The sequence below is a fragment of the Meleagris gallopavo genome, chromosome 8, assembly GCF_000146605.3.
Source record: "Meleagris gallopavo isolate NT-WF06-2002-E0010 breed Aviagen turkey brand Nicholas breeding stock chromosome 8, Turkey_5.1, whole genome shotgun sequence".
Lineage (NCBI taxonomy): Eukaryota > Metazoa > Chordata > Aves > Galliformes > Phasianidae > Meleagris > Meleagris gallopavo.
This window is the reverse complement of record NC_015018.2, coordinates 20,123,487-20,149,838: the sequence shown is the minus strand read 5'-3', so window position 1 is coordinate 20,149,838 and position 26,352 is coordinate 20,123,487. Positions and strand designations below refer to the sequence as shown.

The following is a 26,352-nucleotide window of genomic DNA, read 5'->3' as shown; positions in this document are numbered from 1 at the left end:
AATTATCTTTGAACATTTCTCATTTAGTCATCAGTGCAAAAAAAACAACCACACCCATTCTTAAAAAGTTGTACTGCAAAACTCCATGCAGGTGTTACTAGCAGATACATTTTTAGGTATAGCAAACAAAATTTCTTTCCATGAGCCTTCCTGCTGTCTCACTCTCACTGCACAATACACCAGGTAAGGACAACCACTTTAAAGCCACAGTAAATGGAAGAGTTTTTAAACAAAGAAATGCAGATTCACAACAAACAAGATATTTTCTGAGATAAATTTTTGTTAATTATTTAACAATGCATACCTGAAAAACTCAAAGTTGAGACAAGCCTTTGGCAAAAAAAATTTGTCATCTTGCTTGAACCACAGTTTGCTCATAGCAGTGTCCTGTGTCAAGAAAAGAGGTTAAGTCACCTAAATTCTAACTGTAATACATGTAACAATTTTTTAAAAAGTCAATTACTTCAAATGTTAGTGTTGTCTCCTTAGATTCAGATTTTTTCTATGTCAGTTGGCATATACACCCATCACTTCTTATTAAGGCTATCTTCTTAACCATAAAGCACCTCCACATGCAGTTACACAGCTGTAACATTGTAAGCAAGCTTATGGTCATCCTGGGAACAATTGCTGCAGAGCAGGAATGCTCAAACATAACTAACTGTCTGCTGCTGCAGACATTAAGATGTGCCATCATGGAGACAACCCCACGGAGATTACAGCAGCACATTGATGCATGTTTTATACAAAGGGTATAACTGTATATTTATCTATGCTCTTAGTAAAAGTGATTAATTCACAACACATTGCTTTAAAGTAGCAATGGTAATAAAAAAAGCAATGTGTTTTAAAGAGTAGTTAAACTAGATGGAAATTAGAAGATCTATCACCAAAAACATTTAGAGAAATCTCCCAGCAGAAAAAAAGAATCAGAACCACCTCCCCTATTCCTTTTTTCTCCCACAAACATTATGAAATAAATACATTGTCTGTTCTAACTTCATCTCCCTAACATCTTTTCTATTACTGCCACACGTGAGAATTTTTTTTTTTTTAAGTATAAAGATATTTCTCTTCCTCATATTTTTGAGCAGATGTTCTTTGCTTCTCAGAGATCTGCCAATCGTATTTTCCTTCTCCTTTCTACTTCAAAGAACTAAGCCCTGTACCTTTTAGCACAGCACATAATATTCTACTCATACTAAGCAGCAAGCTTACAGCTTATCTCTCTGACAAATATTTTTTCTATTAAATGACTATTACTCTATTACACAATTTAGGACACATATTGCATAAACTGACTACAGCGCTGGAGACTTGATGCAATAGCGTATCTCTGCTGATCCAGTTCTTGTAATGATTTGCCATGGGATCAGACAAATGCCAGGGCCCACAGAAGGAAAACAGCACAGACATACAGCTGGTGACAAAATAAAAGAGATGTAGGCAAAATATACGAGATAGCTATTTTATCAAGTACAGAAGGTTAAAAACACTCCTCCTCAAAAAGTATTTTAAAGGCAAAGGAAAAACCAATAGCAAATAAATTTCTGAAGTAATGAAAGCAAAACTTTGTGCAAATCAATTGCCTAGGTGCTACAGAGACAATGAAGGACCATCAAGTTTCTGTAGCAAACCAATTAGTGCTACTTACTAGAGCTGTAGAATTTGTCCCTGCTGAGGTTTAGGGTTTCAGTTCAGGAAGAACATTAACATAAACTCAAAGTCCTCCTCTGTTAATAATAGTGCTTCAAGTATATGTCTAAAGTGCCCTGTGCAGAACAAATACGTTTTCCTGAAGGATGTCTTTGCACTAAAGTAGACTTATATTAATCTAATGTGAATAAAAGTGTTTCTGAATTAATTTAGTATTCAAGCTGAAGCACGACATATAACTGAAGACGCTTTTCCTATTTATCCTCCAACTAAGCCCAGAGCAGAGATGAGCATTATTAGCAAAGACAAGTACATGCCAGTATCTTGAAGTTTGAAGTAGTTCTTAATTTTTCAAATACTGAGATTTGCTAGACAAATTGAGATTATTAAATGATGCTTCCAGGAGACTGGGGAGTGATATTCGTTTATGTTTACATCTTTCTGTCTCTCTCCGTGCAATTCCAAGCTTTCCTCATGCACAGTTACAAACCGATAGCTTTGTCTGCACCCTCAATTTACTGAACACTGCTCAAAAAATGCAAGATGGGCAGTCAACCTTTTGCTGGATAAACAGTTTCAATACTATTTCTGTTAACTTTTAACACTTTCAAAAGGACAAAAGAGTTTAAGTTGTTTGAAGATTCATTTTCATAGGAATCCAAGTAGCCGTAATCAAACTTTAGTATGAAAGGACTTTCTACTGTCTAGCAATAACTAGAAGTTTTCTATTTTTTAAATTATGTTCTGGAATATGATATGATCTCTATTTTAAAAACACACTGCAAACTTCACTGCTAACTTCCCCGAAGGTTAGCAAGCAAACAGAAAAGGTACAGATACCTTACCTTGACAAGGGCAGGGTACTGAGTTGCATCTTTTTCCAATGGTAAAATCTCAAAGTTAGTAGGAATGAACTCATTCTTCATTGGAAGCTTGAATTTTCCATTCAAGTCAGCATTTTGCCATTTCTAGACAAATAGTAAGAATGATGAGGCTAAGAAGAATTTCTGCTTAAATAACATATATAAAACATACATATATACTATATGTATGCACACATATATTACATACACTTATTGCTTTTCTGCTATAACAGAAGACTGAGGAATACATTCCACTAGCTTGTGTGCAAATCCTAGCAAGATAACAGGAAAAAACAAAAATCTGGGGAACCAGGTAGGCTATCAATAGGATGAAAAGCTCAGCAGGAGGGTGACAAAAGAAAAAAATATATATTTTTTTAAATTTCTAGTAGAAGAGTCCTATGTCTCACCTTTTCTGCTACTACTAAGTAACTAAATCACACTAAATGCATAAAGAAAAACTTTAGATCAAGAACATAGCATGATCAACCTACATGAAGTGACATGTTCCCAAGCAGGGTTTATTCAAAGCGTGTTAGGCAGGTCCAGTATAGCTTTAGAGCGTACTTGTCCTCTCTTTTAGAAGAAGTAGTAATCAATAACAAGACTCAATAAGGATTTGCTCACCTTCATTGCTAGAGCTTTGATTTTTATAAGTTCAATTAACATGCTCATTTTGTAAGTTGTATAGATCAATTTCAGAAACACAATTACATAGAAATGTTTTTGCAACTGTTATTTCTTAACAGAATAGTTCATCAACATTTAATAGAGATCCAGAGATGTAAGCACAAAGGTTTTAAAATATGGAAATAGCCACTGCATATTATGGACTTTTCACAGAAAAACTGTGTAACGTTCTCCACATTAAAACTTTATATGTCTTAAGACCATTAAAATGAGTATGTTCAACATAAGAAATTTAAATGTAAAGAGCAACATAAGATCCTCAGTTAAACAGACTCATTGCATATTTTTTGTACTATATACAGAGCAGATTTCAGGGGGTTTTTTTCCTTCCTCTAAAGGGAAAATTAGACTAAGATTTACCACTGTCTTTTACTTGGACATACTGGAATACATTAAATGTTTTAACGTGCCTTAATAACTTCATCAGAAATTGCTTCTTGCTTGTATTGCGTTCCATACCAGTCTTCAGTTCGATCAGTTTTTCCTTCAAAAGACTTGGACACTATTGCAACGCTAAAAACAAAAAGACAAAGCACATTGGCATGAATGTGTCTGGGAAAAACTGAGAAATTATTCAGAGCATTATTTCTGATCCATCATTAGAATGCATTTATTTGTGGAAATGGCCCCTGGACAATTACAGGGCAATTTAGATAGCGATGATAAATACACTGAACTACACACTATAGCTATCAGCATAATTTAATTTTACCATTTTTTCTTCAAGCATTACAACCTAGAGTTATACACGACTGCTGTAATCCATTTCTGTTTCTTAGGCTATTTTCTTGTTCTAGAAAACAAGGAAAAGAGTCCTTGAGACCTTCTACAGAAAGAATGAAGTGACTAATGGTGTTTTTCATACCACCTATATCAAAACTCAGGTAAGTGAAACACTTGACTATAGAAATTTTATTCCAGACCCAGGATTTTATATTACATTATTGTAGTTCCCTTTCATATTCCAATTAAGTTGTTATTTTCCTTCATTTTGTATCATTCTCATTTTAAATTGACATCTGTTTTGTTTGTTTATGAAGATGAAGTCAACATATTCCACAATCAATACTACAGGATTACACTGTTAGAAACCCAGAGGAAAAAAATGTAAGATTACAAGTCCAGAATAAAGAAAACTGGAAACAGACAGGTATTTTTTCTATAGTCTTCAGAACAGGTATCAAGCAATTATATACTCCTCGAATTCTGTTAAGCTTCCTATAATACCATGAAAGAGTACTCAACAGAAATATGCAGAATTCTGAGATGGCCAGAAAGAAGTAAACACAATTAGCTCCCACACGATTGCACAGTAACAAAGTTTGTCAAATGTTGTGCAGATGGCTAAAACACATGTTAAAGTGTCAAAACATATACAGTACAAGTGTTCTTCAATAGCACAGTATCCACAGGCTAGGAACATTCTGTTGTGCATTTTTAACAAGTAAGGCAAAGAGAGGCAGAAATCAAACAGGCATGTGGACATATCTCAAACTACAGTACTGAACTTTATAAATGTTCTATTGGAGAATACCTCTGGGATGAATTTTGCAATACACTGAAAAGTTTAAATACATGGAATATTAATGCTGTAAATGTTTATCTCCTTATTCATCTAACGCATATACGTAAATGCCTAAATGATCCAACAAGGTTGAAGAATCCTGTTGTATTAAGTTCAAAATCCCTCCATTAGCAAAATTTTCAAATTACTGTAATTTAACCTCTACTTTGCATTTCAAGCAGCAAGATGGCAGCGGGATAAAAAAGTCACTAGACAATAGCTAGCATTAGATGCATTTAAATGAGAAATGCATCTCAGAATGACATGGGATTTAAAAACATTCTCTAGCAATAGATCTGAACGGAAGCAGGACTTGTGCTGCTTATTTTGAAACAGACACACTAAACAGCAGTAATCAAATCTCATGTTTCAGTGATACAGATAATTACCTCAGGGTAGCCACATGATTAGCATGAGTATGTGAACAGATACAAATACAGAACACCCCCTGCTTTTCTTCAGCAGCGCTGAGATGTCCAAACCTGGACGTTCATCTCAGAAAGATACATTTCATGTCTCATTGTAAATACCAATAGAATCGGTTAACAATTTTATTGCAACTTCGTATTATGACAGTTTCTAAAGTGTTTGCATGTTATATCTATTTTTTCTTTTACTTGGTATTGTTTCTTTTTTATAAACACTCAGCAAAGAGCTAAGCACTTTAGTTCCAGAGAATATTTACTCTTGCAGAATAGCAGACAACATCTCAGTGAACAAGGCAAAATCCATTACAGAGATTGGTGTTTACATAAAAATGAGCCATAGGAATATTCTCTGTTCTGCATTTTAACTTGGACAGCTGGTGAGCAAAAGCTCCAGCCCGTACAGATGAAGTTGCTAAGAGACTGTAAAAAAACAAAAAAAAACATAGCATCCATTAAAATTTCATAGCTACCTACCAGGCCTTTTCTCCCATCCTAAAATACAAACAAAGTCTTAAGCTAAAAGATTATCCTGATAAGATTCCAATAATGATGTGGATTGAGCAGCTAGGCAAAGGTGTGTCATAATACACAAATGTCTTTTATGCTACTGCTTGATCATCAGTATCCTGGAGAAGGGTAAGAGGGAGGAATGTTGTAACAATATAAGAACCCGTATAGTTGCTGCATTGAAGAGCTAAGAATAATTCTACCTGGTCAATGCATAGAAAATGAAATTATAGCAGCAAGCTTTGTCAGTAGTGCTGCTTCTTGGGATCCTCCTGCCCTTCCTATACCTTGAGTCACCATTAGAATAAATAGTTACATTTTGAACTCTCTCTCCTCAAAAAAAAAAAAGCCCATAGCCACATAAAACAAACATAAAAGCATTTCATGTGCTTGTAACTCAATCTAAACCAAGCACCTACAGCAAGGAACAGCGGGACAGAAAAAGGGGAGAAAGAAGCTTCATACGTAGAAATAAAATGCTGTGCAGTTATTTAAACGTATCATGATGCATCTTTGATGTTCCCAATCACTCCTTTTCATTCCTGTGATGTGATGAAGTGTTGAACAATGAACATCACATGGTTTAAGATAGTGCTGAAGTTCACCAGAAATGTAAAATAGGCAACATTCAGATTAAGTATGTTATAAGCAGTTCATAATAAACAAGTACAATCAGAATTGTGAGCCACTCATGAAAAAGGAATGCAGTTGAATCTACAACACAATTTCCTTCTTTATGTTCCTTGAACATGCAATCTGTTGAAGTTCACAGTTACTCAGTCACATGCTGTGTCTCTACAAACACAATAGTTTGTGATGGGACACAACACGTTATGATTTTCAAAATATTTCAACAAACTCCATGCAAACAAACAACCCTGACATCTACACAATATTTCTAACTTGTTTGTCTGCAGGGATGAATATCAGGAACTGTTCTGAAACAACTGTTCGTTCACTGTGAAATTCAGTCCCCTAGAAATTTCTCCATCAACGTTTTTGCCATTCATTTTATTTTTTTTCGCCATGATTCTGCTAATGCTGCTCTTCAGATATCAAGAAAGAAAAAGAGACCATGTATAATCCAGAGGAAAAGTTCTTTAGTTGCTTAACCAGATGAGTCACTAACTTCTTAACTTTTAATAAGAGCATTTATACTGCAGATGATGAGGAAAAAACGTTTTGGAAACAACAGGAAAATTATTTTTTTCAGCTAAGATTGTGCCTTATCTTCACAGATGGCTGGCAAAACCCAATGCAGTTTGAACAAGTAAAAATTATACTTGGTTCTTAAAAAGGTTTCTCTCTTGGGGAAATTAAGCTACTAAATGCATCAAGCAGTGTGTGGGGGCAGGAGGAGAATATAAAAATTTCCTGTTATGGCTCAATCAAACAGAAGAGCATATGGATACTTGCTACCATCTGTGAGTATGGTTATCTTTCCACACTTTTTAAAAACTAAACTTGTTAAGAAAATAACATGATCAAAAATCGAGACTTTATTTTCTTTCAAAGTAGTCTCTGTAAACACAGCTACCCCAACATAGATATGCCAAGAAAAGTCCTTAATGCAGGTAAATTCCAAAACCATTATGAAAAGCAAATAATAAATCCATGACACAAAGCAGTGTGTCAAACCAAGGAAAACTTAACCACTGCAAGACGGTTTATACAAAGCAAAAATTCTAAAAACAACTGGAATTCAAATATGTGTGTTAATTCTGATTAAGCTTTAAGAGTAGATGTATTACATACTCCCCATTACTTAGTAAAAGCAGTCTTTATATTACAGTAAGCCTTGGTATCTAATTTTCAGGAATTTGGATGAACATGAAAATACATTCAAAATAGAAGTATGTAATACAACAGAAAAGGAAACCTGGATATTTTCTTTCAAGTTTTGCTTCTTCAAAATGCACCCTCTCCAAGTACTAAGGCTTCAGTTGTAGTATCCCACACACATTACACACAGATGCACACCCACATACAAAGATACTGGCACTTCTTTAAAGGGCATTAATTACTATGGCAACTGCTGTCACCGACACAGGCAGCTCCATTTATTTTATCATTTCCAGTATACTCCTAGAAACAGCAGAACCCCGTGGCATCTGCAAATACAGATGATAATTCAATTCTATTCTAGTTTATCCAATGATTTCAAATATACTATTTTTTAAAAATAAACTAATTTGCAGCATAAACTAAATGAATACACAGGAGTTTGTTATATATGAACAGTGTGCCTCATTGTCCTTCTACATACATCACTTCAAAAATTGTATATAAAGCACATTCAAAAAGACAAACAAATCACCTTCTCTTAAACATGTCTAGCTTCTAAAACATTCTAACAGGTGTTCAAGTACTGTAATGCTGACATACAGAATTATAAGCAACATCGTGTTACAACAACTTATCAAAGCTAAACTGAAAGAAAAAAAACAAAAACAAAAAAAAAACAGGCTCCAAAGAGCTAATATAATTATGGCTCATGGAGCCTCGATATGCTCTCTGCCTTTCTCATAACTAGATTGCATTAAGTCACAAACATATATGAATTTGTTATGTGGATAAATTGATATATTACAGAACAGATGACTGAAAAGCAATTGATATTTTGTCTGTTTTACTCCATTCTCTTTCCAATACTTAGATCCTTCTCTAAATGAGCAGAATCATTGAAATTTTATTTCCACAGCACTCAGTGCCATAGCAACTAATTTCATATTTTAAAATATCCCAAGAGACATGATTTTCATACATTGCAAGCTGAAGCATAAAGAAATTTACGAGAATTTCATTTCAGATGCTTATTAAGACCTTTTTCACTTTACATTTATCACACAACTTCCAACTGCATTGGTAGATCAAGCAAAGACATGTGGCACTGGCATTTTATTAAGTAGCTCTAGAGCATCTCTCTTCTTTAAGAATTGAAATAGAAGTTATATGGGGAAAAAAGTAATATATACACATACACACACACACACACGCACACGTTTACAGAAAGCAGGGAAAAAATAGCAAGATTTGCTTAACAAGTTTGTTTGCCTTTCATAGATTGTATCACAATTGGCATACGTTTTTCTGTTCACTTTCTCCAAATTTGGTCCCACTAGTTCTGCTGCTGTTCCATCTCAGTCTCCTTTTCTCACACCCCTATGCAATGTTTTCATGATTCATGACTCTCACTTTAATACCCCTGCTAAGTGGTATTGACATATTTTTCTTTTAGTCTTTTCCCATAAGTCCAGCTCCGCCTACTACACCCAGTTCCCACTCCCTCTTCATCTCTTCAGCAGACACCCTTTCTTCTTCATCTTTTAATTAGGTAACAGTCCTCAAGACCTACCAATAGCTCTGCTCAAATTACCCCATGATTTCCATTGCCACCTTTATTGTCCCAGGTTTCTCCTCTCAGCCTTAACCATTTGCCAGATCCTTCCTCCCTCTCAGCTAACACTCCCTTTGTTAGCCTGCCCGATTAGTTTTTTTTTTTTTTCCTCTGGCACTTCCAGATTCCTCCTCCATTTGTAAATCATCTTTTGTCAAAGCATGTGTTCCAGTGCACCCACTTCTCTCATCTGTGTCTTGTTCAGGTATTCAAACACACTAGGCACGTCTGTTCTTTATCAAGCCTCCCTTTTTCGCTCTGGTTGGGTGGTTACAGAAGGTCCTCCAAAGCACAGAAGAGAGAAGCTTCCTCCTTTCCTTTCAACACCTGATCTGACCATCTGCTGAGCCCTGGAATCCGTACTGCAACATACTTAAGCGCACATACAGCACGGTCACTCGCATCAAAGGGATATTCGGGAAGCCTGGGAGATTTTAGCAGCTAAAGATGTAGCTATTTCTACCCACATAAATTGATTTTCTTGTAGAAGCTCTATTAGTCTGCACGAAGCCTGGAAACACATGCACAGTAGATAAAAGCCATCCTCTTAACAGATTTCCAGAAATAGATCTAAATTTAAAATATTGCAGCATTATACTAAAAAATATCCCAGGATTTAAGTGATGCAGGTTAACTTTTACTAAGCTTCTTCCTCAGTAACAGTTGAGCTATTCTGAGTAATTATCTTCCTAAAAACAGTTTCAGTCTGAGGAAGACATCCTGCATAGAAAAGTCCAAAAGGATGGTTTTGTCAGTACAGGACACTAACCTATTTTCAATGGGGAGCAGAAAGAAGGTTCACTAACACACAGAACAGCTGTCTCTTTTACAGCGACATTTACTCTGGAGCTGCGAGAGACACACCTAAGAACTTGTATTTCCATTAGTTCTTTGCCTTCCTTATAAGACTTGGGTTAAAACACAAGTTACTGCAATTTAACTTACCGAATGTTTTCTGGTCTCAGTTTATCCAATACCATCTCTATTAAATCAGGCCTGAATTCTTCAAGCAAATATTCAGCAGCCAATACTTCTTCTATAGGATAATACTAAAAAACAGAGAACAAACAAACATAGATGAATTAAAAACTAAGCATGAAAAAAAGAACAGTAATGTAAAATGTAAAGGACATTAAAACTGTAGCTTTAACCTGTACCAACTTCAAACTTTCAGAATAGGATGCACAGACCTCTTTAAATCACTCTCTTGAAACTACAAGATAGAGTATATTCTGATTAACAGTATAGGAAAAATATGATCTGCATAATTTTACATAATGCATATTACTAGATTTCTCTCTTGAAATACTGCATGTTTCAACATAGAAAGTCACCTATCTTTAAATACTGCTTTGAACTAAAGTAAAAATAACATGGTAAATGCTGACCCCTGGAGGATATTTTTAAAGATCGAAGAACACCAAGTAATCAGTGTTCAGGAAAGCAAAACATAATGAAGCAAGCAAACAGAAAAAGGGTCTTTTTCTTAGAATTTTCCCTAAGAACTCAATCTTTATAATTTAAGAAGAACATCTTGCAAATATCTAAAAATACAATACACATTTACTCAATTTTAATTCTAGCATTAGAATTAAATGACAAGATTATCTCCAGTCACTCCTAATCTCAACCACTCTCTGATTACTTTTCAGAAAGTCTGTTTTATTTTGAGAACATTATATTCTCACCTGAATTGACCTACATGCAACAATCAGATTCAAATGAAATCTTAAAAATGATACAGCTAAGAACATAAAAAAGAAAAAAAAAACAAGAGTATAGCGAGCCAGTGAACAACTATCTGGAAAACATCAAGCTTATAAGACAAACAGGAAATGTAATTCGACCGAAGAGTTTAGCAGTGACTCCTTATACAAGCACAACTGTTTTTTACATAGAACTTTTAGGGTTTTTTGTTTTTTTGTTTTTTGTTTTTTAATCCTTTTGACAAACATAGAACAACTTACGACACTGCATTTCCTTAGGCTAACTTACATAGGTTCTCCAAGTTATGAAAAACACTTTGTATTTGTAAGCATAAGAAACCACCAAGCAATAGACCTAGCTTGGTTACTTCATAACGTAAACTTAGTAGAACTCAGAAGAAAGCAGAGAGAATTAGAATCAGAACAGTTGTTTTTCAATTTGTGCTTCAGCAATTAATACCAGAATCAAAATTACCATTTGTACTGCAAAGCATTGCAAAAGATAAAAAATGCTGTCCTGATTTGATACTCTGATCTTTGGAATACTGCTGACAACTTCCTGACCTGATTTTTCAAGCCAGTAATCAGGAATTGATCAGAAATTATCCAACATACACAAACCACTGCAAGACTGTTTTAGAGACAGAAAAAATTCGCTTCTTAAAGACATTTTATACATTTAGCAGAGCAAAATCAAGAAATGGCATCCCAAATAAGAGCTTTTTAAAATATCCAAGTGTTAACAGCTGTTTAATGTTTTTAGTAAAAAGAAAGACAATTCTAAAATAAAAAATTAATATTTTAGATATTACAAATGAAAGCTATAGGAACATACACAGGAATTCCTGCAAGGAAACAAAAAATGTTTGTCTTTATATGTAGATATTAGATGTGCAATGGAGAATGGCTGCAATCTGCAGAAGTTGTATAATGAGTTCTGCTGAACACAAAAGCAACTTACTTCAGTGCAGAAAGAGGGAAGTGAATTTTCTAAGATCCTTTCAGTACCAATACATAATAATGTTAAAAGAGTCAAACACTTTTAATTTGCTATCTTAACACTTCTGGTTACTGCAGCATTTCAACATTATTAGGTATAGAAGCATTTAGTACAGTACTTGGGTTTACAATAAAATTTTATTTCTCTAGAGAACATTTAGCTGTCAGGTAGGCAGAGAATGACAAAGTACCTGTGTGTTAAGAAACACTGAAGCAAATCAAATAGCAACTCCAGTTGTAATATCACTTCTACCAGGTACAAAAGTATAAAATGGTAGAGTGTGAAGAAAATATGATTCACTGAGTATCAATGGGAAGAGCTACGTGGCATATTAACTTTCTAAACTCAAGTTCAAAGGAACTTTGCAAATGCCTGCATTAATTTGGAGCATGGTTAAACATACTGCTACATGATTAATATATTATCCAAAATACAAGATTTTTAAAAAACAAGCAAAAATATCACTCACGTGCAACATTCCTCCAAGCTTTGATGTATAACCTCGTGGTCGTTCTTTATCTTTAAATCTGAATGCCACAGCATTTAGATCCTAGGAAATGACGTAAGGGTTGAAATATGTATAGTGAAATCATTTTAAGAATAATTAAAGACTATTTAAAAAATTATTTATAGTAGTGTTCAGTCTGAGACAGGCACATAAAACAAGAGTTGCACAAAACTCATGAGCAATTTCAGACAGTCTCACAACATAAAGCATAAAACCTTATTTCCAAGAAGCTCTGTGCTGAAAAAGATAATGAGTAGCTTTTATGTCGCATTCATAGTAAAGCATCTGTCCCCATAGCACACATATTTAGATCTCTCGATAATGGGAAAACATCCCAAATTTGATCCAACCAATCTTGTTCCAGTGCAAAATACTTACAGACAGGGTAAGCTACTTCTTTCTCAACTTTCATTATGCCACAATGCAATGTTAACTCATAGCTCTGTAAGTGCATTTCACATTTATATTGAAGATGTATTCTCAGAATATTTGCCATTTGTGTCATGTCACAGAAAACATACCTTTAAAATTATAAAACTTATTCATCATGCAATTAATAAGCCTATTTCCATACCAAGAGTTCTGATTCTATTTATCATCCAATAAATTGTAAAAACGCTACCACTGCTTATTTCAAGTAGCATTCACTGTACCTTGCACTCTTGGAAAACCCATTCTTGAGGTCCTTCTGTACGTAGTTTTTGAATATATTGAAACATGTGCAAAATAATATCTTCAACATGCACTGGAAAGAAAAAAAGCTTGCTTAATAATTGGCTCAATTCTACACAAAACACACAAAATAATTATTATGAAAAGAAATAGGAAAGTTTGTATTTTTCATTACAATCAAGATATTTGAGTACATGAACAATCCCCCTGAAAAAGTTACTTGTTTACAGACATGAACTGTTCAGGTCCCAAGCTAATTCTGAGACCTGCTTTGAACATGCTGTGTAAATTAAATTATATTATAAAATTTTATTCACATACTATGAATAAGTAGCACACAAAGGTATTAACAGCTTTTCTTCTAAAGTAGTTTACTTTAAAATACTTAATTAAATATTTCAGTTGTACCCTCAAATAAGTTCTCTTCTTACGTTAGATGAAGAGTGTTAACACAGTGATGGGATTTAATATATTAAAGTAACTGGTTATTCTGGGTTTAATCTTTCAAGCTATAAATATAATTAGTCTCTCTGGAGACAAAAACAAGCCCATCAGATCAGGACTAACACGGAATGCAGACATAGTGGCTTCACTTACAAAGTCCTTCCTCTGTCAAGTCCACATTTATAATGAAAAACATGAAACCTCTAGCACCTTCCTTCTGTCCTCCAACAAGAGTATACACCCATCCTATGAAATCAAAGAGAAAATGTATTGCATAAGCAAGCCTGTAAAGATTTATACATCACTTTCTTTGTATGCTTTGGCAACAATACTTTTTTTTTCCCTCCTTCTTTTTCTGGAAAACCTTGACTACTTTACATCTTCCCCTTGTCTATCTTAACACCTACAGCAAAAGAGTAAGTTCAGCATCTGACCCATCTGATCTTGTGATGCAGTAAGTTCAACATCAACTGATCACCAGGTAATTCATGTTTGGAACAAAGTAATATAATAAACAACATTAACATACACTCTTCTACTCCTCCAGACGTTAAGAGAGCTGACAGTAGCTTCTAAGTCAGTGACAGAACAGAGACAAAACAGTATTTCAAAGCCCATACGTCTCTAAGCAGGGCTGAATGAAGCAAAGCACTAGAAATAATAGCTTCCAAAGTCAGGGTGTTTGTTACTTACTCATTTTTACCCACCACAGAAACAAGAATGAAGTGGATAAAAATGATTTACAACTCAAATTACTCTAATAGCTGGGGACTTCAAATTAAAAAGAAGTTTCACATAAAATTGACCCATTCATGGTAGGTCTTCAAAAAAAAAAATATGTACAACTGATTAATTTTTAATTCTTTACATTCAAATTACTTACCTTTGGCTTTAAGCTCTGACAGAAGACTCCCTGGGCCTTCATGCCCAATCAGATGACCAAGGTAATGGCCAGGATTTGATTTATAGTATTTCTGAAGGTCTGGTATAGGAAATGTGACATAAAGATTTCTGATGTCCTTAATAGGTACCACTTTGTAAAGTTGCTGAAGATAAAAATTAAAAAGCAAATCCATAAAATGACATTCACCCAATCTCACTTATTCATTTCAGTAGCAAATATCATGTCCCCTTATGTACGTAACAACAACACTGGGTTGAAAGTAAAGGTATAGAAGAACCACGGCGACATTTGAGCCATTCATTATGCAAACACACAGAAATAATATCCCAACCTCTCAACCAAACAAACATCTTTACTACAAACTATACTAAATACACTCTTGGAGAGGTAGGTGAAAATATGAGGAAAGAAACAGAGATGCTGATACAAAAGTAGCGAAGTATACAATGTACTACTGTAGCATGAGAAGTATCACCTAAAGTATACAAGCCCACCAAAAGATACAACTCTATACTGACCCTGAGATGTTCTTCTTGGAAAGGATGTTCCGGAAATTCTGGAATAGGGACGTTTTTATTCTCCACTTCTGAAAATAACTTCACCACTAGGGAAGTCAGCTCATCCAAGGATTCTATAATAAAGAAACATTACAAAACACCTAATCATTATCTGCTGTTTCTATCCGATTTAGATTTTCAATATTCTATAGGAAAGATATGGATTATACAGAAAAGTTATTCTAATGGTATAATGGTTATTCAAATCAGAAAGGAAATATGTAACACTTCAGTTCTGAAATATAATATGCTATAAGCACCATGCTTATTAAAGGCTTCAACCATGATTCATATAAATCCTGTTAAAAGGAATAAACATTTAAAATAAACTGACGAATCCAAATCTAAGGTGGAACAGAAGAAGTAAATCAGATGTTAAGCATTAAAAAATTAAAAATTCCATGAAAAGCCTAAGGAACGTGGAATTACAGTTGCTAATTTTTCTGTATGTTTCAGCAGATTTGTTAAAACTTCATGGTTTTTATCCTCAGCTTACCCTCCAGTGCTTCACATACACTGAGCCAGGGTCATATGTGCTCAGTGCCCCATAATTTCTTACACAAACCTGTGATGTGTTTAAATATTTCCACTTTTACACCCATTCCAGTTGCTGACTGGGACTGTACTACTCTCCAAAAATGGTAGAAAGACCATTTGTGGAAAGAACATACTGTGCATGAATTCACCTAAAGACATCTACACAGATACAGATGAAACTCTACTCTCAAAATAGCTGCCTGCTTAAAACCAATGCATTTTGGAGCACTTCTCAAAGTAAGAATAAGATTACTCATTCTTCAACCTCAATCCTTAGAAGATCTCAGAAAGCAGTCACCTTGCCAGATTTACAGAGCGGAATCTTCCTGCCCAACACAAGCCTGCTCCCACAAGCAAGGGAATGTGACAGAATACCACAGGGAAAAACAACAACAACAACCAGCACAAACCAAAGTAGTCACTCACACAGAGATTCTGTGAACTGCACATAATTCTGTTAAAGACCCATGTTTTATTTTATCTTTTTTCCCCACACTGGGAAAAAAAGGTATTGAAGAATGCACCTACAGTATGAGATAGCACTGGGCATTAGATTCAGTAGATACTATTAAGGCTTTCTCTGGCTTAAAACCAACTCAAAAACACTAAAAAGAAATGCAAAAAGTTCCAAGCTTACTTCATTAGAACACCAGTCAAGGCTAAAGTGTGCATTTTTCTGCACCAAAACGAAAACCAGTTGCCTTCTATCAATTTGTTAACCTGTTTAACTTGGCTACTGAAGCTAAGTTAATAAACTATTACTCCCAAAGAACTACTCCAACTTTTTTTCCCCCCTCTCCAAAGTTTATACACTTGCTTCTTAGTTAAAATAAATAAATGAATAGGAACACACTACTGCACTTAATTCTTAGGGGGAATACTCAAAAATATTTATATTACATTGCAAGGACAACTTCTTCGTCTTCAGCCAAAGAACTTCACAGTAACATTTCTGGTTAATGGATTAGCTTCCTTAGCAATTAATAAGTATGCAATTCAGATACATAAAATGTAAGAAGTCTGAATTCAAGTTTTCCTACTCGAGTTTACGTAACACTCAACAAAACACAAACATGCCACCTTAATACAGGCAGAAAAGAACACAATCATTTAAGCTTCCCAGCTACAGCCATGGTTTTCTTTAAGACAGATTTCCAGTTGCTAGGGTGACTCTTACTGAAAAGGTAAGAATTTAAGAGTCTACAGGGGAACTGCTATACTGAAATTGTTCCATGAATTTTGCTTTTGATTAGATTTTATTTTGTGGGATGAATTATAGAACAAAATAACAGCAAAGTTATATTTACCACTATTTGCCAGAGATATTCTGATTCTCTTATCACTTTTCACTAAGGCACATTGTATATACAAAGTGGAAGGAAAAAAATCAGACAATTACTAGGCTGCACGCAGCTTTGCAAGTCCATCTACTTCAGAATGCACAACAGGGAGATCGCAAAGGACCTGCAGTGAGCAACTTTTTTTTTTTTTTTTAATGTTAGAGCATTTCCAACTATTTGTTTATTTATCAATTAGAAGTTCTGCTACACTGATAGCAAGGTGTTTACAGCAAAAAATTCATGGAATTGTGTTAACAATGTTTGTTTTCTGCCCCTTGATTTTTATATGTAGAGCTCCCCATAATCAAAAAGAACTAAATCAAAAAGAATCTGGAACTTAACAATTTTCAATTCTGATTCTCAAGGACTTCAAAAGAAGAAAACAAAACAAAACAACAAAACATTTTGTAGGATATAAAGCCTCCTGGAAAGCAATTGCATGATTCTGATGCTTGAACAAACAACTGAGTGAGAAAAGGAATGTTTCTTTTTAGGGAAAATAAATAAAGAGAAGTAAAGGCTTTTCATCTAAATGTTAGATAAGGTTTATCCTTTAACAATGCAGAAATATTTAGAGTGGAAATATGTACAAACGTCAAATATGAAAACAGTATCACAAGCCCTCCCAACATCTGAGGTGTCAGCCTTCAAAAAACAAGCATATGACAGCAATTGGTGATTCAATAATGGATTCAAAATTTTCAGCTTAGTTTTTGTATTGTAAGCTTACGAACACTTAAATTTACACACTGCAAGTTGTTTTGGAGATGTCGCTAAACATAGCATCATGTTTGGTCAGTCTGTACAAGCTTAACTTTTTCTCTTCTGTAGATTTTCAGATTTTACTTTCCTCTTTATGAACATAAACATATTTAAAGTCTTATGTGACAAACAACAAGAACAACAAAAAACACTTTTGAGCTCTCACCTCTTCCTAAGACACAAATAGCCATTAAATTTGATGAATAGTAAGTAGAATGAAACTTCAGTAACTCTTGTCTTACATCTATTCCTTCTTTGGTTGGTCTAGTTTCCAGAGTAAGCTTGTTCCCTGTAACATAAAATAAAAATTTAGCAATAGAGCTTCTTGATCACAGGTATACTTGTGGTTTATGAATTTATCAAAAAAAAAAAGAAAGAATCGGTTTTGTCTGGGTTGACAGTCAACTTAAAAGATTACTGCGCATAATGAAGTATATTTGCTCTATACTGTAAAAATACAATTGTAGAAATTATTGTTGTAAACACTTTCATTCTCCGTGGGCATGTTCCTCAAGAATCTAAGAATGTCTCAGACTTCCAAATTAAATTATTAAATTTGAATGGCTATTTCAAAGCAACTCAAGTGAGCCCAGGCTTTAATTCAGAAGGAAAGGGCTCTTCTTTCGCTCAACTAGAGCAAGTTATTCCTGCATACACACACCTTTCAGAGGAACCACTTTGTGAAATTACTTATGGCACAGCGTGACAAAAATTATAGCCTAATATTTTAATAAAAAAATAAAAGATAATTAATTTTGTAACATTGGTTTGTTGTGATGGTTCAGTTTATCAGGTCTTACAGATCTGGGCCTAAAAACAACAGAAACACAGAAGTTAGAAGAGAGCCCTTGAATCAATAGAAAGGGCAAATTAAAATAAAAGATCTAAAACTTCAGCTTAATAACTGTTGTATTAAGAATACTAGCACAAATTAAGAACCAACAGTCAGAAGACAGCTTGTAGAGGTAGGAAAATGGACAGTACAAAAGTGCCGAGAATTATTGTTACAGGCAGTTACTCAGTGATAGATAAAGAGTATCTGTGGACAAAGGAACAAATAAGCATAAGTATTAAGGTACAATTGTTTCTCTGGATAGACAGAGTAATGTTAAGTTCACTATCAAAACAGGCTCTGCAGCAATAAGCTGTGATCTAAAGCATCAAATGGGGGCATTCCAAAATTGTTCTAGACTGGCTAACAGCTCAGCTAGCCAACAGGAAATAATAAGGACGTCAACTGCAGTTGTCATGAAAACTGCATTACAGCTGGCAACCCTGAGCAAATAAAAACCAAAGTCAGGCGCTAGTTCTGCTGAGCAAGATTTACAGGACGGCTCTGCTGAATTTGAGCAAACCTCAAGTATTCTCCCCCTATGCAAACATTTCACTTGTCAGCTAAAAAAATCTTCCTAAACTGTAGAAAAATATTTCTGCAATGTCCACTAATATTTTCTGAGAGCTGCATAGAAATGAAAAAGAGTAATCTCTTCAGTAAAAGCAAAAACTTTATTTGCTGGTTCAGGAAGGCCAAATTCCACCCCTCTGAGATTACAAAATATACTTTGGATACTCGTCTGCAGTTTCCAAGACTTGCTTTCAAATTCATTTGTTTGGGGAATACAGTTTAAACTCCTCCTGTTTAAAACAGCCTCTTCATCAAGCGCAAAAATATTTTCCTCTTTCTTGAGACAAAGGAAGAAGCCAGTCCTTACAGTTCATTACCTGCTCTCTAACCTCCCTACTGTACGCAATATTTCATCAACTCAGCAAATGGACCCAGCCACTAAATACATTCATGGTTAAATAGTGCAGTGCCCAAATTAATGGCACTAATACTCTGACAGCTTCAAAACAAACTTGCATGCAACTCACGTATAAAATAACTTCAGCAAAACCTCCAATTAAACTTCTGCCAAAGCATATAACAACTTTGGTTTTAAACATAACCATGACCTGTTACTTTAATGCTTTTTAAATTGAGGCTTTTTAGTTTTCATTACTGAGCACTCTGTGATTAATAAAGACTGAAAAACACCATCAGCCATAGGATTGGGATTTGTTCAATAATAGTTAACCTAGACATCTGCAGCTGCATTTTATGCTTCATATTTTCTTTTCATGTTCTTACTCAGTAACCGTCGGGTTACTTTGCTAATCTTTCCAGTTTGACCTAGTCACTGTCACCCAGTCTTAACAGAATACTACTTAGCAAAAAGAATGTGACTAACAACAATTAAAACACAGTCCATCCACGTTGTCATGCACAAAGAAATACAGTACCAAACTACGACAAACTGAATCACTGGAAAAGAGCATCCATTGCAGTAATTATCAAAATCATAAAGAATGCCTCATTACTATCATCCAAGTCTTGTATCACTCTGTTCTGCATGTTTTGTCTAGCTTGGTTTGGTGTACCATGTGGAAAATGTAATAAAGCACTACAATAAACATGCATGGAGCAGGAAAAAAAAAAGCAGAATTGTTTCACTCCAGTCTTGATCAACTTCATACAGTAACACTGCATACACTACACAGAACACCAATAGAAGAATAATAATTTTCTGACAAACCTGTTCCAAATTTACTGAAAGGATGATTGGGGTTTCCGGTAGCCTTCTCCAATTGAAACAACCTCCAGGCATCATTCATCAGATTCTTTTCATGCTCAGAATCAACAGCATTCACTTCCCTATCTTTGCAGCTTTCATCAAACAAAGGGCACAGGAAAAACTGGGCAAATCTAAACAGAAAATTTTAAAATCAACTTTCCATTACATTTACTTATAGTATGAAGTATCCCTCCTGAAAATTACTGATTACTTTTCAGTGCAGAATTCAACAATAGTTTTGACACCGATTCATTAGTTCTCAATTTCTTTACCTATAAATGCAGACTACAATACACTCACTCCACAAAGAATCAACCTTATATCACAAATCATACATAGAAAATTTCTATGGTATAGAAGTTTAGCTGCAAGGGGTTCTTAATCTTGTGAATCAAATCAATTTTGTCAGATACAGAGGAAACAAGGAACAAACATTGAGAGCAAAGAGCTCAGACTTTATGATGAGTACGAACAACTTGATCATCAACGCAGAAGTTCTATGGCATAAGCAAGGGATTAAAAAGAAAACCAAAAAGTTTCCTAGAACAGCACTTCTTACAAAGGGGAAAATCCACTCTCTATCTCACTGACTACATGCCCTTGAATTTCTGCTCTTTCCCACAAAAGGCAGAGGTTTCAGTCATTTCCCCTTACTAAAAACATCCAATTTTATTTCTAGACTTCATTCTTAGGCTGTCAAAGAAGTAAGGTTTACGTGGTATGTGTAGTACTTGACACAGTCAGAGCATTTGCATAATGCATAAGCTCACTGACACATTCTGTGCCCCACGTTTTTGAAAATATTCAATATAAATACAATCTTTAAAAATTCTCCCTCGGTGAAGAAGGCTGCTAGCTGAAAAAAAAAATCTGAGAAACATTTTTTAAACTGAAGTCATCTAGTCAGTTTTAACAAAAGACAACGCTCTGAACCCTTTCTTTAACAACATAGTGAAAAAAGCATGAGGAAGAACTCTTAAGCTATTTGAAATAGCAGCAATAATTTAAATAGAGGTATGTTTACCTGTCTAGTGCACCTTCTAGATGTTCGTGTGACACATCGAAGTAATAGTTTGTATGCTCTCCACTGGTGAAAGCATTGGAGCTCCCTGCATGTTCACTGAGAAATTGACTATATTCATTCTCTTTTGGGTATTTCTTGGTTCCCAGAAACAGCATATGCTCACAAAAATGACTAAGTCCAGCAATGTTGGGCGGATCAGACAAAGACCCTGCAAGAGGAAAAATGTCATAAAATCACTGACAAAAAGTAATAATCAAATTGTAAGTCTTTTAAAGTTGTTTATATCACAGTATGTTGTCCAAGCCAATTATACAAATTCTGCAGTTATAAGTAGACACTTGGCAGCTAACAGTCAACTAAAATCAATCTTAAAAAAAAAAGAAATAAAAAAGGAAATTTAAAATGAGTAACTGAACCAATTACTGTCTCAAACTGCCTTCCCAGATCAGCCTGCATTGATTGCTTTTTAGACAAATAAGATTTAAATTGAAGTTCATGATTCATAATCTGTATAGACCTGGCAGATCACAACGTTCTGTCTTCTATAGTTTGATTTTAATAACTGCATTGCATTCAAAGGCAGCAATTGACAGCCACAATTAAGGAGGTGTTTCCCCTGTGGTTTACAGGATGAGTAATAACCTGTGATTAATTGCCAGGACACAAGCAGCTATTGCAGTCAGTGAGGAGGTGAGAAGGCAGACACTTTAGAAGACAACAAAGGCTTCCTGGAATGTAAGGCAGAAGTTCGAATCTGGAAGTCCTGCTTTGGATCTTACAACAGTGAGCAATGGGAGAAGATAGGTGGAGGTAGCAGACGTTTCCTCCAGCACACATGCAGGAACACAACATAGTTGGTTACTACTGTCAGAGTATCCAAGAAAACCAGATTTGGGATCCTCTGAACTAGATAATGATTTGTACCAGAAGTTTACAAAGTTACTCTACTACTTGTGTCCTAACATCAATGGCACAAAGAGCTCCCAACTATATACACTGCAAGAGGGTAAGTGAAAATGCTTAGGTAATGTGTGCATGCATCACACTTTGGAAGTGAGAAATTGTCACTTTGAGAAATACCTCCAATAAAAGGAAAGGCTTCCACAGCTTCAAAGATACCGTCTTCCCTTCCTATTCCTTGTATTTCTGTTTGCAACTTAAGCATCACTGCAGTTAGGGTGTGCCTCCTCACCTCCTCCAGCACTACAGCACCTTCTCACCTCAACTCATAAACAATTTCACAAGAAAAAATGTCTGACGTGACAGATGGAGCCATCTGAAATAATTGTACTCACACCCGCCCCTTTCCTGCTTACAAAACAGCTTTCATAACATGAAACTTACTCATTAAAAGACATATTTCTACACTTGAGTAAACACAGTTTACCAAGAGAATTTGATTAGCTCTCGTGATTTTCAACTTAGTACATCAAAGAATTAAGCTCTAAATTTCAGTAAAAGACAGGCTAGCAATTAGATATTACTCCTGCCAGTTTATTTGCAATTAACATAAAATTTAAAGAATTTTAATGATATAATAATTGTTTAATGAACACAAATTGCATTAAATACCTATGTGCACATCGAGTGCTGCTGAAGACTTATCCGTGGTGGGGTCACTAATGAGAAGTGCTTTAATGCCATTTGCCAATTCCAGTCCACGATATTCTCGTTTATCCTCAGGCGATTTGATAATTTCATTTGTTATTCTCTTAATAGCAGGATTGTTCATTTTGTTATTTGTCTCCTTCTGAAGACTTAAGGAAAATAAAAGAGAATTCACTTACTGTTTTTACTTAAGAACTGTTCATAGATTAACAGTTATGTTAGAGAATAAGCTCTGGGTGACAGAGACAGCAAGGAATTTAGTTCTGCACAACACTCATATAATATAGCTCAAATCCCGGGAGATTCCTGCAAAAATAAAGTAAAATAAAAAATAGGCTGAGCAATGCAAAAGAAAAAAAAAAAAATGCTGATCGCATAATTGAATGTTTACAGTTTCACTAGCAGTAATTAGAAAATAACTTAGCAAAGTAATAACATGCCCCTGTTCAACTACGATAAGAATGAAATAAATCCTATGTTGCTATCTTGAATATACTTCCAGGTTTCAGGAAAGTATTTTCACTGAAGCTTCTGAACTGACAGTTGTACTCTGTATGCTGTAACTTCACAATCTCAGATTTAAAACAAATACCACAACAACTGGGTTTGTACAGTCAGACGTGAAAGGGTAACAACATTTACACTATTGCCAGAAACATACAAACAGAAGAATCACCATGATCAAAGACTGCTTCCTATGTATAAAATTCTACTATTTTGCAGATGGAAGGTGGATCATTATAAAGCAAAGCAGCAAACCATGCATTAGATCTTTGAAAAAATTTTGGAAGGAGTAAAAAGACTATCTGGAATTTTCAAATAGCCTGAAAGAAAGCACAGTTACCAACAAGAATTATAATCCAAGTAAAAAATTCTGGAGTTTGGAAACATCAAGGAATAACCAGAATTTGAACACTGCCAAGACAGAGCCAATAATAAACAACACAGAATAGCACCTATAAATGTGCTGCAAGGTGCATTTCGGAAGGAAATACTTCCATTACTAACCACACTTTTTTTTTTTTTAAGCTCAGTCAAATGTAATAACTAACTCCCAACTTGGATGCTGAAATTAAATGTCTACACTCTGATTTACATCTCTCATACATTTACTGGCTTAACCTTATATGCAGAGTGCACCTAACATTCACGATCAGAGTATACTCTAAGCACAGAAACTTCTGTTTCTTTGCATCAACAACATGTGTTGTGGAATAAAAACGTCTCTTTGTTTAAAGTTCAGAGTAGAAGTAGAAAAACTCTATTGTAAGTGTATATCTAAGCATAAAGGAAGAACTGATACTACCTTTCATAGACAAAGTAACTAAGCTGTTCTTAATTCTATTTCTCTATCTCTTCTATACGGTTCTATTGGACTGACAAATATAAGCATTCAGGAGAACAAAGCCATTTCTGTATTTCTTGATTTCATCTCTACCAACACACAACTATCTGTTGGCTTTCAGTTAAAGCCTTCTGACTCATCAACATACCAGTTACTAAACAGAAGACAAAGGTATACTATAAAATTTCAAATCTGGGAGGTTCCATATGCTAAACAGTTTCGTTGTCACGTGGTAACTCCTTATTTCTCTACCTCCTCCCTGAGTCACAGAATGTTGACTGTTCACACAACTCATCATTCCAATGTGATTCATCAAATTACACAGCTTCCGTGAAACCTCACAGTTTTCAACAGATGTCTTGTGAAGCTGCACACCTCCACCTCATTTTATCATCATTCTCTACTTGTTCCTCCTTCACAGCTACCTCCAGTTCAGCAGTCAAATTTCAGAACAGGAAATCTGCCATTCTCAAAAGATTAAGTGATTAAGCCTTCCAACTAAGGACTTCATTCTGTATCTTTTTATTGATTGTTATTTTCATGGGCATTGTGAATGTACGATTCTCTTCTAGCTCCAAAAGGGTTCATATGATTAAGCTACATAAACTGCGCTAGCAAAAGCAAGAGAGCAAGAGCAGATGAACCACACAATACATTTGGAAGGCAGCCTGTCAAAAGAAAACAAAACATACAGGTCTGATACCTTCTAGCTAAAGTCCTTCTGGTGCTATGCAACTATAACACAATAGCTAGAAAATGCAATTTAAGACTATATTTATACAGAGACATTTTCTTAAGCAAACTATAAGCTCCATTCATTCGCAACTGCTTTTTGACAACAGGAAAAAAAAAGCAACAAACAGAAAGAACTTTTTTATTTCTAGTTCATTTGAGAAGTAGCTTAATTCCTTAAGTTATGCTGAGGGCCTGTCCTAAAGTACTGGTTCTATATCTACTTGCTGTGCTATCATCACAGCCAGCACTGGATGCTGACATCCAGTAGGAAAGAAATTTATCCACAAACTAGACACATCCCTATTCAGTGACTGGGAAATCTTTAACATTCTTCCCTCCCATCAAAATGACTTCACTTACACAAGAAAAGTCTAAGGCACTTTGCAGTAAAGCGATAGTCTATTATTTAAGGTCCATTTTTGTAACAAGTTGTAGGCAGGCAGTCCTCAAAACCAGAGGCTTCCTGAAGAAGCCAGCTTCCACCTGCAGCATACAACAGAGTGGGAGTGGGATTAAATGATACGTGAGTCTTCCTACTTATTTCAGTCTAAGTTATTTTAGTAAACTTATTGTAATTAAAAACCAACCACCGTAGTCAAGCCTAAGTTTAGTGTTTGAACAATTAAAGACCGTATTTGAAAACCAATTAACAGAAACTCCTGAGAGCTGCCTTCATTGCATGAATGTAACTAGCTAATAAAAATATGACCCTGAAATCATAAACTCCAAAGCACTTTTCAAGATTTGTCGTCATAACAGGCTGCACAAGTTGAAGTCAAATGTTGATAGGAAAGTCTGAGCCAGACAAATGACTATAAACATTCATCAGCTTCAAGTAACCAGATGGACATCTCAGAGAAGTAACATCTCTGCAGATTTCCATGCCTATTTTCAACATATATCAGTTGCCTTGAAACTTGGGATTCCCTGAAGCTTTCATACAACTGAACCTGAATTTTTTTATGCACATCTGTGGGAACATCAATGTGCTCGCTGTAAGTTTACACTGTATACACTAGAATCTGCATTGTTCCTGGTCTTCAATTCATGTCTCATGTGTTCTGATTACACTTCACATGTCATGCTGGCTGCAATACAAATATTCTAACTCCACACTGAGAAAATGAGATTGGCTGTTACTGTTATACCTGTTTCAAGTTCCATATTTTATTTGTATGCCCACCTGTACTTCAGTTTTCTTTTAAATTCTAAATTTCACTGCCTACCACTTACCAGAGGGAAACCTTTCTTGAGTCCAAACTTCTTTGTTCTGTCTTGTAAAGGATCTAGCACTGACACAAGCAGCCTGTATCATCTACTAATCCTTGTGGTTTACAGTCCTTAGTAACTTAGACAAAGAATTCTTCAGCTGGCAATGCCTGGAGCAAAAGAAGAGCTGTGTGCTTCAGCAGGAGGCCTGGGGCTGCAGAACTACAGCCAAGAGAACTCACAGTAAGTTTTCTCTCCTTTCCTGCAGTGAATTATTATCACTG

General features: G+C 35.1%; 1 protein-coding gene across 1 annotated transcript in view; it reads right to left on the bottom strand.

The window, feature by feature from the left end:
* IDE (insulin degrading enzyme) overlaps positions 1 to 22,933 on the bottom strand; it is a 45,699-nt gene extending 22,766 nt beyond the window's left edge. The window contains 13 exon segments of the mRNA XM_019617678.2: positions 305 to 387; positions 2,502 to 2,624; positions 3,620 to 3,722; positions 10,051 to 10,154; positions 12,281 to 12,361; positions 12,973 to 13,064; positions 13,589 to 13,681; positions 14,319 to 14,481; positions 14,858 to 14,970; positions 17,702 to 17,824; positions 20,109 to 20,278; positions 21,172 to 21,379; positions 22,744 to 22,933. Coding sequence (XP_019473223.1) covers positions 305 to 387; positions 2,502 to 2,624; positions 3,620 to 3,722; positions 10,051 to 10,154; positions 12,281 to 12,361; positions 12,973 to 13,064; positions 13,589 to 13,681; positions 14,319 to 14,481; positions 14,858 to 14,970; positions 17,702 to 17,824; positions 20,109 to 20,278; positions 21,172 to 21,379; positions 22,744 to 22,903 — 1,616 coding nt within the window. The 5' untranslated portion in view covers positions 22,904 to 22,933.
* Positions 22,934 to 26,352: the final 3,419 nt, after the last annotated feature.